This window comes from Ictalurus furcatus, chromosome 21 (genome assembly GCF_023375685.1).
Source record: "Ictalurus furcatus strain D&B chromosome 21, Billie_1.0, whole genome shotgun sequence".
Taxonomy (NCBI): Eukaryota; Metazoa; Chordata; class Actinopteri; order Siluriformes; family Ictaluridae; genus Ictalurus; species Ictalurus furcatus.
The window spans coordinates 12063854-12077332 of record NC_071275.1 but is presented as its reverse complement, the minus strand read 5'-3'; the positions used below and the strand labels follow the sequence as shown (position 1 = coordinate 12077332).

The following is a 13479-nucleotide window of genomic DNA, read 5'->3' as shown; positions in this document are numbered from 1 at the left end:
TGGAGGAAACTGCTGAAGCACAGGGAGAACCTGTAAACTCTGCACACATGGTGGAGACCGGAATCAAACCCCCGACCATGGAGGGTCGAAGTTAAAGCACTAAGCCACCATACACTAGATATTCCTTTTTATCATTATTATTATTTTTAAAAAGGACATTGGGTATTTATGTAGAATACTCTGCTGAGTTGTGGATGATGATGATGATGATGATAAGTGTGTTATTGTGAAATAAAGAGTGTAACAGGGTGTAAAATCATTATTTCTTACACTACACAGTACACTAGGACTCTTAACAGTGAGGCATTTGGGATACACACAACTCTTTTTTTATCTTAATTCCACACCCATAATCCAAGAAATTCCTTGTTTAAAAAACGATTAATCCTCACGCACACATCTCGCGAGAACGAGCGATGCGTCGTAACTCTCGCGAGACTTCAGTGAAGAGTCGTTTTCCCCCCAGCAAACGTCCATGTAAATGTACTGGCACACAGTTAGACTGTTCACGTTTATGCACTTAAATTAGATCAGAGGTCAGAGATTTGACATTTATTGTCACGTCACTATAATGCATAATAAAACAGAGTACAGTGCATGTCTTGGATTAAAATGAATAATTTGTAATAAATGTAATACAATGCCATTTAAAAAAAGGTATATATATATTTATATCATTATGCATCAGCTTATTATTATTATTATTATTATTATTATTATTATTATTAAATAATGAATAAGTACAACTAAAAAACTAAACACTGTGTAACGCTGTTATATTGGAACACACTGATTTGTGGTTTAATTCTGCCACCTGGTGGTCAGCTCAGGTTACTACAATGATCAAATGATCCCCTTGTTCATTTGTAGGGCTGTTTATTTACTGTATTTCCTGATTTTATGTCTATTAGATGAATTATTGAGTCGAAATCAGTGCAGGCTTCAGGAGGACTTTTTCAATAAGCAAAAAACCCCCAAAGAACAAGAAGTAAGAAGACTTTCTTAAGAAAGTTAAGTAAGGTAGCAGTAAGTTAGATAGTTATATATTTTATGCATGCAAGATTCAGAAGAACAGAACTCTAAATCTTTTTATACTCTATTTAAAGGAATAAACAAAAACCCAAATAAAGCAACTCTAATAAAAGCATATTCTTGTTGTTGAAAATGTTCACTTCATATCACTGAACCCAGCTGTTTAAATCCAGACCTTTACAGCACTGTGAGTAAATAAACACGAAGCCCCGCCCACTCCAGATCGCAACAACAAATACTTTCAGTTTCGTTTCGTCTTAAATGTGAAGTGAGAGTAAAGCAGAGAGGACACTGAAACACACAGCTTTAATCACCACTCACTGTCTCTGTAAGTATCTTCACACACATTCATTTCATTTAAATCCTCCAACTTCACTGATATTTAAGTAACTTTACTATCAGGAGATTTAGGAAAACTAGCTGGAGTTAAAGTAAAGTTGGTAAATAAACTGAACTGCAGTGAGGAAATACGGAGCAGTTTAACACACAGAGTTTTTATTTAAAAGCTTTTAACTATAACACTGATCCTGATTATTACTCAGTTATTTTACAATATTAATCCAGCATTTAATCCCCAATCTACAGTTTCTATTAAACAGAATTGTCGAATGAAATCTCCTTCTTTAGTAAAGCAAAGCGAAAACGAAAGTAACTGCTGCCGCAAATAAAAACCCAAATTTATACAGCTATTTTCCGAATAAAACGACAGAAATACAAAGATATAATTAGAGTTAGTGTTAATGATCAAGCTTAAACAGAGAAATACAGACTCTACAGATATTACCATCACTAAAGCTGTAGAAAGTGATGAGTAACAGGACTGAAATCTGGTTTAAAAGAGTTCAGGAGGGATTTATTTATCTTTAGGGATCTTCAATCTTTCTGGAGCACAAAATGTGAAAAGTGTTTTCATCTCTTATAGTCTTTAATAACATTCTGCTTTTTTTTCCTTCTTATATAAATAAACAAATAAAAACCCTTCAACTTCCTGGTACATGCTGATAGAACCGGGTCGGGCAGCATTCCTTTTGGTCTTTAACTGCTTTATGATATGTGTAAAGTTCTCTTCCACTCCTCCCTTTCACTGTACACCTTTCACTGTGTTTAATCAGTTACACACACTGTCCTACAGAGAATGGTGCAAATCAGAAAATGGACTGATTTCATTCACACGTTTTTGATTCCAGATGTGAATCTAGAAGTGTAAATTAAGACTCTTTTGCTAGTCATGGAAGAGCCAATGGAGTGTGATTCAGGTGCTGTAAGTATCACTTTTGATAATTGAAAACTTTAACTTTCCTTATTGTATTAAATGTGCTGTATAATGTATAATTAAAGAGATAAACAAAACCCAATGCAGATTCAGTAGAAATGTGATAAGAATACACAGTAGTAAAGGACAGAGAGATGAAATGGAAATAGCTATAAAAAAGAAATTGCATAAAAAAGATGCGATAAATAGATCAGGTTTTATGGAGAAATCCAGGCATCAAATGCTTGATATATTACACTTTTTCATATGCACATATTACTGTAAAAATCACATCAATGCAAATTTTCAGGGAAAAAATCAGGAGTCGAATCCTGATGTCAGCCTATTCAAAGCTAAGGACCAGGACCTACCATCAATGCAGTCCGACACTGCCACAGTTACACAGGTTGTTTAAAGAATTAGTTGAAAGTGATTATTGTCATTCATTCCTAATCAATACTAATCACGTCTAATTAAACGTCTAATAGCTATGTCTGGGTAATAACATGGATGTTTACTACCAACTTGAAAACAAGAACATGTCACACAGAGATCTCAGCTTGTACAAACATAACATCAGACTCTAATGGCCGTATACAGAGTTAGATTACACACTGGCAGTGAGGATTTAATACTGAAATTACACACATCAGTACTCAGACCTCAGACATAAATACAGACCTTAGAAGTTATGAATTACACACATGGGGGGCAGAGTTAGTCTTAAACAGAGGTATGTCTCAGTTACACTCAATTCTGATCTTGATCTTAAATGTGTGATTCTTGCGTGTTCTCGACACCAGAGCCGCTGTCTGACAGTTTAATGGAACCACACTATGTCATGCTGAATTTTATGTTCTGTAAATACACTTTATCACTTTAACGATAGAAAATTTAACTTTATCTTTCCTTATTGTATTGAATGTGTTATATAACGTATAGTGAAACAGACACACTCACACACTCACACACAAAACAGTGCACAAAAAGTGAAATGAATACAAAATAGGAATAAACAGAATGCAGTTAACAAAACATATTTGCATAAAATGGTACCATAAATAGGTCAGGGTTTAGGGTTAAATACAGGAGAAAACACTCTGTATATTTCACTGTTATTTACTGTATGATATTAAACTTGTACTGTTGCATGTTATGGTGAAGATCACATCATAAACCCAATTTTTCAGACACAAAATCAAGAACCCAATCAGAGTCAGTGCAGAATCCAAGATCAAGACCAACCATCAGTGCAGACCGGCCCTGCCAAAACCACACAGGTTGTTTAAAGAATTAGTTGACAGTGCATATGATTACTGCCATTCCTGCCTAATCAATACTAATCCATACTAATCACATCTATTCAATACTAATTAAATACTAATCACATCTAATCACATCAATACTAACCACATCTAATCAATACTAATCAATAATAATCACATCTAATCAATATGAATCACATCTAAACAATACTAATGAATAACATTTAATCATGTCTAATCATGTTTATTATTGAGTTATGTGAGGTATGTTTTGGTAATAACACAGACATTTACTAACAACCTGAAAGCATTAAAGTCTGGTGTGAGGAGCAGTATTAGTACTAAGTCCAGTGTCACTGTCTGACAGTTTAATTTAAACACAATATGCCATGCTGAACTGTATGTTTTGGCTGTAAATACACTCAAACACACTCTGGAATATTACATACTGTATATACCCTCACAGGGCACTTTATTAGGAACACTACACTAATACTGGGTAGCGCCTCCCTTTGCTCTCAAAACAGCCTCAATTCTTCATGGCATGGATTCCACAAGATGCTGGAAATGTTCATTTGAGATTCTGCTCCATGTTGACATGATGACATCACACAGTTCCTGCAGATATTTCAGGTTCATGTTCATGCTGTGAATCTCCAGTTCTACCTCATCCCAAAGGTGCTTTACTGGATTAAGGTCCGGTGACTAGGAAAGCCACTGAAGAACACTGAACTCATCATCATGTTCATGAAACCAGTTTGAGACGACTTTAGCTTTGTGACATGGTGCATTATCATGCTGGAAGTAGCCATTAGAAGATGGTAAATTGTGGCCATGAAGGGATGCACACGGTCAGCAATAATACTCAAATATACTGTGGCATTAAAACCATAATTAATTGGTATTAACGAGCCCAAAGTGTGATAAGAAATCCCCACACCATCACACCACCTCCACCAGCCTGGAATGTTGACACAAGGCAGGTTGGGTCCATGGATTCATGCTGTTGGTGCCAAATTCTGACCCGACCATCTGTGTTCCTCAGCAGAAAACGAGATTCATCAGACCAGGCTACGTTTCTCCAGTCTTCAGCTGTTCCCGCTGCGGCTTTAGCTTTTTGTTCTTGGCTGACAGAAGAGGAACCTGATGTGAAGAAGAACCCATCTGCCTCGAATTTTGATGTGTTGTGCATTCTGAGATGCTTTTCTGCTCACCACAATTGTACAGAGTGGATATCTGAGTCACTGTAGACTTTCTGTCAGCTCCAACCAGTCTGGACGTTCTCCATCAGCAAGGCATTTCTGTCTGCAGAACTTCCGCTCACTGGATGTCTTTCCTTTATTGCACCACATCTGCATGACTTTATGCATTATGCTGCTGCTGCATCATTGGTTGATTAGATAATTACATGAATGGGTAAGTGTACAGGTGTTCCTAATAAAGTGCTTGGTGAGTGTAAATATGACACTGTTAATTAATTAATTTATAATCCATTACATGTTTTTATTTTTCCACACGAAGGACATCATAGGAGATGCATCTTAATCAGAGATATCACTTATCTTGAGAATACATCATATTAGTCCTTTTCTTATTTTTTATTTGTCATTTTTAAATTGTCTTGTTTTTAAGGTTACATTATTACATTTGACACTAAATGGTGTGAACTACATGCAGGTGATTTTAATAATCTGAATGTGAAGCTCAGAAAATCCACTTAATCAGCTGCGTAACCCGACTCTGAACACCAGCAACTTTCCTCATGTAATATATTTACATAACTTCTGGACTTTAGTTGCTGAATGCAGTCATTAGGCTTAAAATGAATTAATGGACTGGGTTAATAAGACATGCATGGACATTAATGCTGTATCTGTCACAGGGCCCTGAAACGATGGACATGGACACTGTAGAGCCTGAACCTACATCATCCAGCAGTGGAAATCAAGCAGTGAGTGACTGTTCAGGGCCGATACCCCATACCTACAGTATTTATATAATCCTCCAGAACAATAAGGGATTAGTCATTTCACAGACCGACATAATTTTTTATTATTTAAAATATTTCTTTCAGCCATCACCTGACACCACTGCCATTACTACACAACCTGGCAGGAGTCACACCCAACATCTTCACCAAACTCCTCCTGGACACAACCTGTATCAGGAGGTTCATTTCTTTATTTGCATAATCAGATATCTCATAACTTGATCTGTTATAGTATAAATGGTGTATTTATCAGTCACTATGATGAAAAATTCTCCATTAGTGATTTATTTTAAATTACTAAGGGACAATTTAAAACAAAAATATATTTATAAATTTACTATGTTATCATTAAATAACTCTCCAAAAATGACTAAAAATAAATAAATAACTTGGAACCGTGGAACATCGATCCCACAAGAGACTGCATCAGAGTTGAATCATCTTCTTCTTCTTCTTCTTCATGCACATAACATTATTCTAATTTAATTTAATGATTTTTTTCTCTCAGATTTTTATCTACAGCCTTTTCATCTGATTCCTACTTTTGTGTCTGTTCATTAATTATCTATGAAACGAAGATGGAAAACATATTTATTTATTTATTTATTTATTTATTACAGGACTTTGGTACTGTTATAAATCAGTGATCATGTTAATAAATGTTGACCTGAGATGTCTCGATTTTGTTGTAGATTTCTTCATCACAGTTTGTGAATCTTTCTAAAGAAACTGAGGGACAACAGCAAGACCAGGTACTGCTAGATCAAATTAAAATATAATAAATATCAGAAAGTACGAACTTTTTACAATTCAAGTGAAATGGCAAAACAGAAAAATAGATATAATGTGTATTGAAATATAATGAAAGAAGTGCAGCACTCTACATAAACTCAGGTCTTAAACACTAAAGCATGTTTATTATACATTACATATAAAATGCTAATATTTAAGTTTCCAAATTGCACAGTATTTACAGTTTTAACACTGACTTTAGGGAGTGATAACTTTGAATATTTTTTTGTGCAGATGATCTCACTAAAACTTAGTGATTCTGCTACAGCTGAGGAAATGCTGAAAAGAACTACAAATACAGGAGATCCTTCAGAAGAACAGGAACTAGTAGGATCATAATAAAACATATTAAATGAGTGGATATGAAAAACAGAAAATTACAGTATTGTACTGCAGTGTAAGGAAAGACGTGAGGCACAGGTAAAAAAATAAAATTATATTTTTAGATGTGCAGTGTGTGTTATATGTTATTATTATTTGCAGGAACTGTATAGATCAGCTGAAGAAGTACAGAATCCTGCTGCTGCTGCAGATGTTACAGAGGTTAACACTAGGTTATTTAATTCATTATGGCCAGTGTTAATGCTGATTTCACCGAGTGTAGACTTACAGTGTATCTTTTTGTCTAGACGTCCTCATCAGCGTATAAGAGTTCCGATACAGCACACAAGAAACGTCAAGTAAACCTTCTGACGGCAAATTCTGTTAATCAGAAGGTAAATATCACATTTAGTCATGATGTAGTGGACATTTATCGGCAGATGAGAAGATTAAACACGACACTCATACTGAGATGATAAAGAAACAGGTTTTTAATCTGTATTAACACACTGGATATATCTGCTAATGCAGGAGCTAAATGTTTATATTAAAAATGTTTCTCACTGGTGCTGTTCATTATATTTCAAATGTAGGTCATCTCATGATATTGCATATAATTTAATACAACTTACTGCCAATGATTTTGCATTTTCCTTTGTTAAAGAAAAAAATGTCATAATTTTTATGTGTTTATAGTTACATTACATTTACGGCATTTGGCAGACGCCCTTATCCAGAGTGACCTACATTCATCTGTTTTACACATTTGAGCAGTTGAGGGTCAAGGGCCTTGCTGAAGGGTCCAGCAGTGGCAGCTTGGCAGGATTTGAGCTCACGAGCAGTAATTATGCTGGAGATACAGAGACGTACCATCAGTATGCTCTGAAAGCTTTGTTTGATCAGCTTGATCAGTAAAAGCCTGTAGAGACTGTGTTTCTCTAAATATGTACTCTAAATATGATCATGGGAATTCTGTGAATGTTACAACATTTATTCCTGCTTTCTTTAATACATCAGGATACAACAAATCATGATGAGCCAAAACCCTCAGCACCTCCAGATGTTGCAAAGGTTTATGTGAAAGTGGACTGGCCAGAGGAATTACCTGAGAGATGGAAAAATCACCTGCAAAGAGCTCTTCAGACCTGGTGTTCTCAGCTGACTTCTAATGGAAAAGAGAAATGCAGTGTTAATGTAGTTCAGCTTTTAGGTGATGAACGCACTGCAGAGGTGGAAATAACGCCATCAGCTGGTGAGAAATTGCATTTATTTATTTTGGTTGCAATTCTGAAAATTGAATCGAATTTATTAGATTTATGATATAAAATAAACAACATCAGCAAATTTGTCATTTTGTTTTGTTTATCTATACTTAAATGTATTTTCCCGTTTCTTAACAGCTTTGAAGAATATAAAAACTGGCAAATTAACATTCAAGCAGCTTGATAAACATGCCATAGTACACTTCCAGGACCATGAGCCACCGTCTGTGGATATAGATTCCAGTTCAAAGGTATTAAAACTTTCATGTTCTTAATAATGAAACTAGGGAAAAAGCACACATTTCTTTTTTCATTTATCAAAAGTTTTTAAACAAACGTTTAAAACTGTACTGTACATACTGTACTAAACTGTAGTGGATTGTACTGTATTGGCCCGTACTGTAGTGGATTGTACTGTAGTGGACTGTACTGTATTGGATCGTACTGTAGTGGATTGTACTGTAGTGGATTGTACTGTATTGGACCATACTGTATTGGATTGTACTGTAGCGGACTGTACTGTAGTGGATTGTACTGTATTGGATCGTACTGTAGTGGATTGTACTGTATTGGATCGTACTGTAGTGGACTGTACTGTAGTGGATTGTACTGTAGTGGACTGTACTGTAGTGGACGGTACTGTAGTGGATTGTACTGTATTGGATCGTACTGTATTGCATTGTACTGTAGTGGACCGTACTGTAGTGGATTGTACTGTATTGGACTATACTGTATTGGACTGTACTTTAATGGACTGTACTGTAGTGAATTGTACTGTATTGGACTGTACTCTAGTGGACTGTACTGTAGTGAATTGTACTGTACTGTACTGTATTGGACTGTACTGTAGTGGACCGTACTGTAGTGGATTGTACTGTAGTGGACTGTATTGTAGTGGACCGTACTGTAGTGGACCGTAGAAAATGACAGATCATCAAGATAACAGATAGGCACAATTAGAAAAATTAGTTCCTAGGTTTTGTGGTGAAAAATCTTTATTTTTTAAAACTGTTCTAAACAAATAATGAATCTGATTTTTATTTATTTAAAGAAAAGTAAATCACTGCCAAGGATAGCCTTGGAAACCTGATATATTCAGTATTTATTACGTGATAATAAAGAAGATATCAGTCCACATGTAGCATTTTCATATCTATAGTTCTAGAGATTCATACATTTAGAGTTTTATAAAATTGGATGTTGATAAAATTGTATAATTGTTGGAATTTTTATTTAAATATTTTTAGATGAACAAGGATGTGACTGATGCAGAAAAAAATCTAACTGAGTCTTTAAAGGATGGAAGAGCAGCTTCCCATTCCCCAGAAAACACTGACAAGCCAGGAGCTTCACACACTCTTACTGTCCCTCCCTTTCTGTTCTGGTACCTGAGTCAAGCTTACAGGAAGGAGCTGGAACTAATTGAGAATGAGTCTGGAGTTAAAATACATGCAGAAACTTCAGTCTCATTCTCTGCTGAGAAAGCTAATGAGAAGCGTGAGAGTGATTCTGTGAGCAGAGCTACTCAGGCCTTTACTGCTCTTGTCCAGAATACTATAAAGAATTTCAAATCTGTTTCTGTCCCTCAAACACACATGGAGTCTGACATTATGAAAGAGACACTGCGTATTATTCCAAATGAACAGCACAAGATCATGTTAAGCATGTCAGCAAATAACTACCTGCTGTCTGGACCAGAAGAAATTACATCAATGGTTGAGAAACGGTTAAATTTGGAACCAACATCATTCAGCTACAACAAGTCACACAACATGGAGACTGACACCAAGCAGTGGGGGACATCAGGAAATTGGAATTCAACACAGACCTCTCAGACCTTGGACATGGACATCAGAGACACTCAAGCTCCAGTTGAGATGGATGAGGCACACTGGAAACTGATGATGTTTGTGTTTGAGAAGCAGCTTTGTGAGATCGAAAAGAAATACGGAGTCCGGTTTGATGTTGAATCTGTCCAAGGCTCGATTAAGGTATCAGCACAGTCCAGAGGAACTCATCAGGTCAATCTCGAAGCTCACGCCCTCAGAGCCTTAACTCATCTATACCAAAAGGTAGTTACATCAGCAGTCACCTGTGATCTTAAAGATTCTTCCTACACTGAGAAGGTGTCCCAGGCATTTAAGAGAATTTGCTCTCGACACAGCTGTGTTGGTAGAGGAGATAGAAACGGAAGCTGGAAACTTTTTGGACTGCCAAAGCATCTCGTTCCTGCTATAGCTGACATTGAGAAGATTATTGGACATCCAGTATTTGATGACAAGACGAAGCAAATGCTCGGCTATGCGTGGGATTTTCCACAGGCAAGTGGATTTCAGAGGGGACAGATGGGGATGGATGTGATGAGAGGGGCACATGGTACTGACTGGAAAGATGGACCAGAAGCACAGAGTTTTAATCAAGATTCTTCCAAAGAAGGAAAAGAAGATGCTAAAAAGAAAGGAAATGATAAAAGTGAAGAAGATAAATGTCCCATTTGCCTGGATACATTTACTCAAAAGACAAAATTGAAATGTGGTCATGAGTTCTGCAAAGAGTGTCTGGAGTATTCAATAAAGAGTGGTGGAAAAATCTGCCCTGTTTGTAAAAAAATCTTTGGAACTTTAAAAGGAAACCAGCCTGATGGAACAATGGAGGTCCATTATCGCAAGTATAGCCTCTCTGGCTTTCATGGATATGGCACGATTGAAATTTCATACAGAATACCAGGTGGCACTCAGACGGTACGATAACATTCTTATGTCTCTCTTAGATTTATTTAACCTGATGTTTTGTAGTCATTTGTTATTTGTGGCCCCGAGAAAGAACTTGAGGAACAACAAGAGGAGAGTGTGGATGGGGAGCAGATTTTTTTTAGTAGGAACGCACTTGACTTTAGCAGCAAGCACAGTGTTATTGAACAAATAGCTTTATACAAAAGTGCTGCTGAGCTCTGGATTGTCATTGGTCAGATGGTGTTGATTAATTTTCTATAACAGCAGCTTGCACAGCAGTGCCGCTGCAAATCACAGGTTTATATTAATGCGCTAGTTCTAATGTGTTATCGTTTCTATAGTAACCACTCATTCACAGGGACATGTATGACAGATGCTGTACATAAAGTATTTATTATTTACTTGTCAATATGTGCAGACCATTTCCTTCAAACCTGGCAGTCATAGTGGCTTAGCTAGCATGGCAAGCAGCTGACAAGCATATACAGAAAATGCAATGAAAGCCAAAACAAATAAAACAGGAAATTGAATCAGATGCTAAGACGTCTGTGCTTTCAACTATATAACTTCTGTGACATAAGAGATGGTGTTATAGGTTATACACTGGTTATTCTATTGGTGCTAGTAATGCAACACCTCACTCACTGTTATAGTATATCTATAAATATATCATTTTGTAATCTTCTGACTTTTCATTAAATCCAAACATCTGTAATCAATCTCTGTGCAACGGATTTTTCAGAAGGAACATCCAAACCCTGGAAAACGTTACCATGGGACTCAACGCACTGCGTACTTACCGGACAACAATGAAGGAAATTATGTGCTCAAGCTGCTGAGAAGGGCTTTTGATCAGAAGCTCATCTTCACTGTTGGAACCTCCAGAACAACTGGAGTAGATGATGCAGTTACCTGGAATGACATTCATCACAAGACGAGTATACACGGTGGGCCAGAAAGGTAAGCAGAGCAGGGGTGAAGATCATTTTGGCTATATAGTGTATAGACCAAACAAAAATCAGACTAAATTCTCATCTTTGTATTTTTTTCTTTCCACAGTTTTGGTTATCCAGACCATGACTACTTAAACAGGGTGAAAGAAGAGCTTAAGGCCAAAGGCATTGAGTAACGTTTAAAAATACAGAATTGTGAATTCACACTTTAATCATACATCGAAAACTTTAAAAGGGGTTGTTTTTTAAAAAAAAACCCAGAAAGACATTATAACTGGCTCACAAAGAATATTAAAATGAATATTACTTTTAACTACATGTAACATGCCTATTGCAGATTCCTATTAAGGTTTTGATTATCCTGAATATTAGGGTTGGTGTGGGGTGTTTTTATTTATTCACAGGTTGTATTAATTTCTCATTTCCTTTCAATTATGCTTTCTGAGGTCTGCTATTTTATGGTATGAAAATGGCAGAAATGCAAATGTAAAATGAAGTTTAACAGTGAGCATATAATTTCTCATTTTTATATAAATAGTAGATTTTGGTTAGCAGCTTCAAATTGCCTGTGTGATATTAGATGCTGTAATGGTGTTTGTCAAAACAAATTAAAATAAAATTAGGTCATACAAAGTTCATGAAAATGTGTCCAGTTTTGATCAATTATGTCATTTCACAATTAAAAAAAAAGAATAATAAGAAGGCAGAAGAGCCCAGACATTTGGCGGGAGGAAGGAGACGTAAAGGTCCAGGAAATGGGGAGAGGGTTGGTAAAGATCCAGGCTAAGAGGGGCAGGTGGTATAAAGGTAAAGGAAACGGGAAGGAAGGGTGGGGCAAAGGTTCAGGGAGTGCGGGGGTGGTGGGGGATTGTGTAAAGGGTGTGTGTGTGTGTGTGTGTGTGTGTATACACATGTTTTTAATTTTTTATTAAATTAACATTTTTAATTAAAACATTCATAAATGATATTTAAAAGTTCAAACCAATACGAAGATAAAAATACAGCCTGATAAATGGCTCATACAGCCTGTGCTACTCCCAAATACTGCATGCTTAGATTTAAACAAAAAACAGGCAGCACTTTGCTGCACACTGAGCTCATAGTAAATGGTTCAAATATCACTTCAGAAGTATGGAATTGGTACAGGTTTAAAAATAAAAAGTCACATGAACAAGTTGATGTAAAATATAATGCTGCATTACATCCTAAGCGGTAACTCGCCTGTCAGAATGAGTAGGGTTATGGTTAGGGTCAGTAAATGAGAAACTGGATGCTCCCATGTTCATATTTTGTTAGCAACAAAGGGAGGGTTTTTTTTTTTCAAAGGTGCAGAAAATTGGGGGAAAGGTGGGGTAAAGGTCAGGTGGGAGGGCAGGGGAAGGGCCTAGGAGATGGGAGGAGGGTGGAGAAGGGCCCAGGAAATGGGGGGAGAGCAGCTTATGGTCCAGAAAATTGGGGGGAGTAACTAAGTACGTAATTTTTATTTTTTTTATTATTTCTAGAGCACATTTAAACACAGCTTACACTGACCAAAGTGCTGGACAAAGGATACATATTATGATATATATTATAAAATACAAAGAATAATAAATGAATAAATATATATAAATACATACAGAGAAATATACCAAAGAAACTGACCCATACCAACAGCAACAATTTCTAGCAAACAGCAGGGGACAAGCACAGAGCTGCAGACAAAGCAGCTATAAAGATTAGTGGGCCAAGAAGGCCAGAGAATAAAAGTGTGTCTTGAGCCTAGATTTAAAAGCAAAAATTAAAGGAGCACTTTTAATGTCAAGTGGCAACTGGTTCCACAGGTGTAGAGCAGCGACTGCAAAGGCTTCATCATCTTTTAGTTTGAGACGTGAGCATGGGAC

The 13479-nt window shown here is 36.4% G+C and overlaps 1 protein-coding gene across 4 annotated transcripts; it reads left to right on the top strand.

Annotated features, from left to right (window-relative positions):
- The first annotated feature begins 1248 nt into the window (after window positions 1-1248).
- On the top strand, window positions 1249-12243 carry LOC128625196 (E3 ubiquitin-protein ligase DTX3L). Of its 4 annotated transcripts, XM_053653339.1 has the most exons (15): window positions 1249-1360; window positions 2220-2293; window positions 2595-2690; window positions 3475-3564; window positions 5432-5500; window positions 5624-5719; window positions 6232-6291; window positions 6566-6658; window positions 6815-6874; window positions 6961-7047; window positions 7670-7904; window positions 8053-8165; window positions 9162-10655; window positions 11389-11606; window positions 11706-12243. In XM_053653339.1, the coding sequence occupies exons 2-15, from the start codon at window positions 2261-2263 to the stop codon at window positions 11773-11775; spliced, it is 2814 nt and encodes a 937-aa protein (XP_053509314.1). In that variant the 5' UTR covers window positions 1249-1360; window positions 2220-2260; the 3' UTR covers window positions 11776-12243. The 4 variants fall into 4 exon arrangements, with proteins under 4 accessions (XP_053509314.1, XP_053509315.1, XP_053509316.1 ...); XM_053653340.1 differs by lacking the exon at window positions 3475-3564 and having other exon boundaries at window positions 1250-1360; XM_053653341.1 differs by lacking the exon at window positions 2595-2690 and having other exon boundaries at window positions 1251-1360.
- Window positions 12244-13479: the final 1236 nt, after the last annotated feature.

Coding starts and splice junctions, on each gene's coding strand:
- LOC128625196 (XM_053653339.1), top strand. CDS start 2,261: ATGGAAGAGCCAATGGAGTGTGATTCAGGTGCT. Junction 2,294..2,594: donor TGGAGTGTGATTCAGGTGCT/GTAAGTATCACT, acceptor GCAAATTTTCAG/GGAAAAAATCAGGAGTCGAA. Junction 11,607..11,705: donor ATACACGGTGGGCCAGAAAG/GTAAGCAGAGCA, acceptor TTCTTTCCACAG/TTTTGGTTATCCAGACCATG.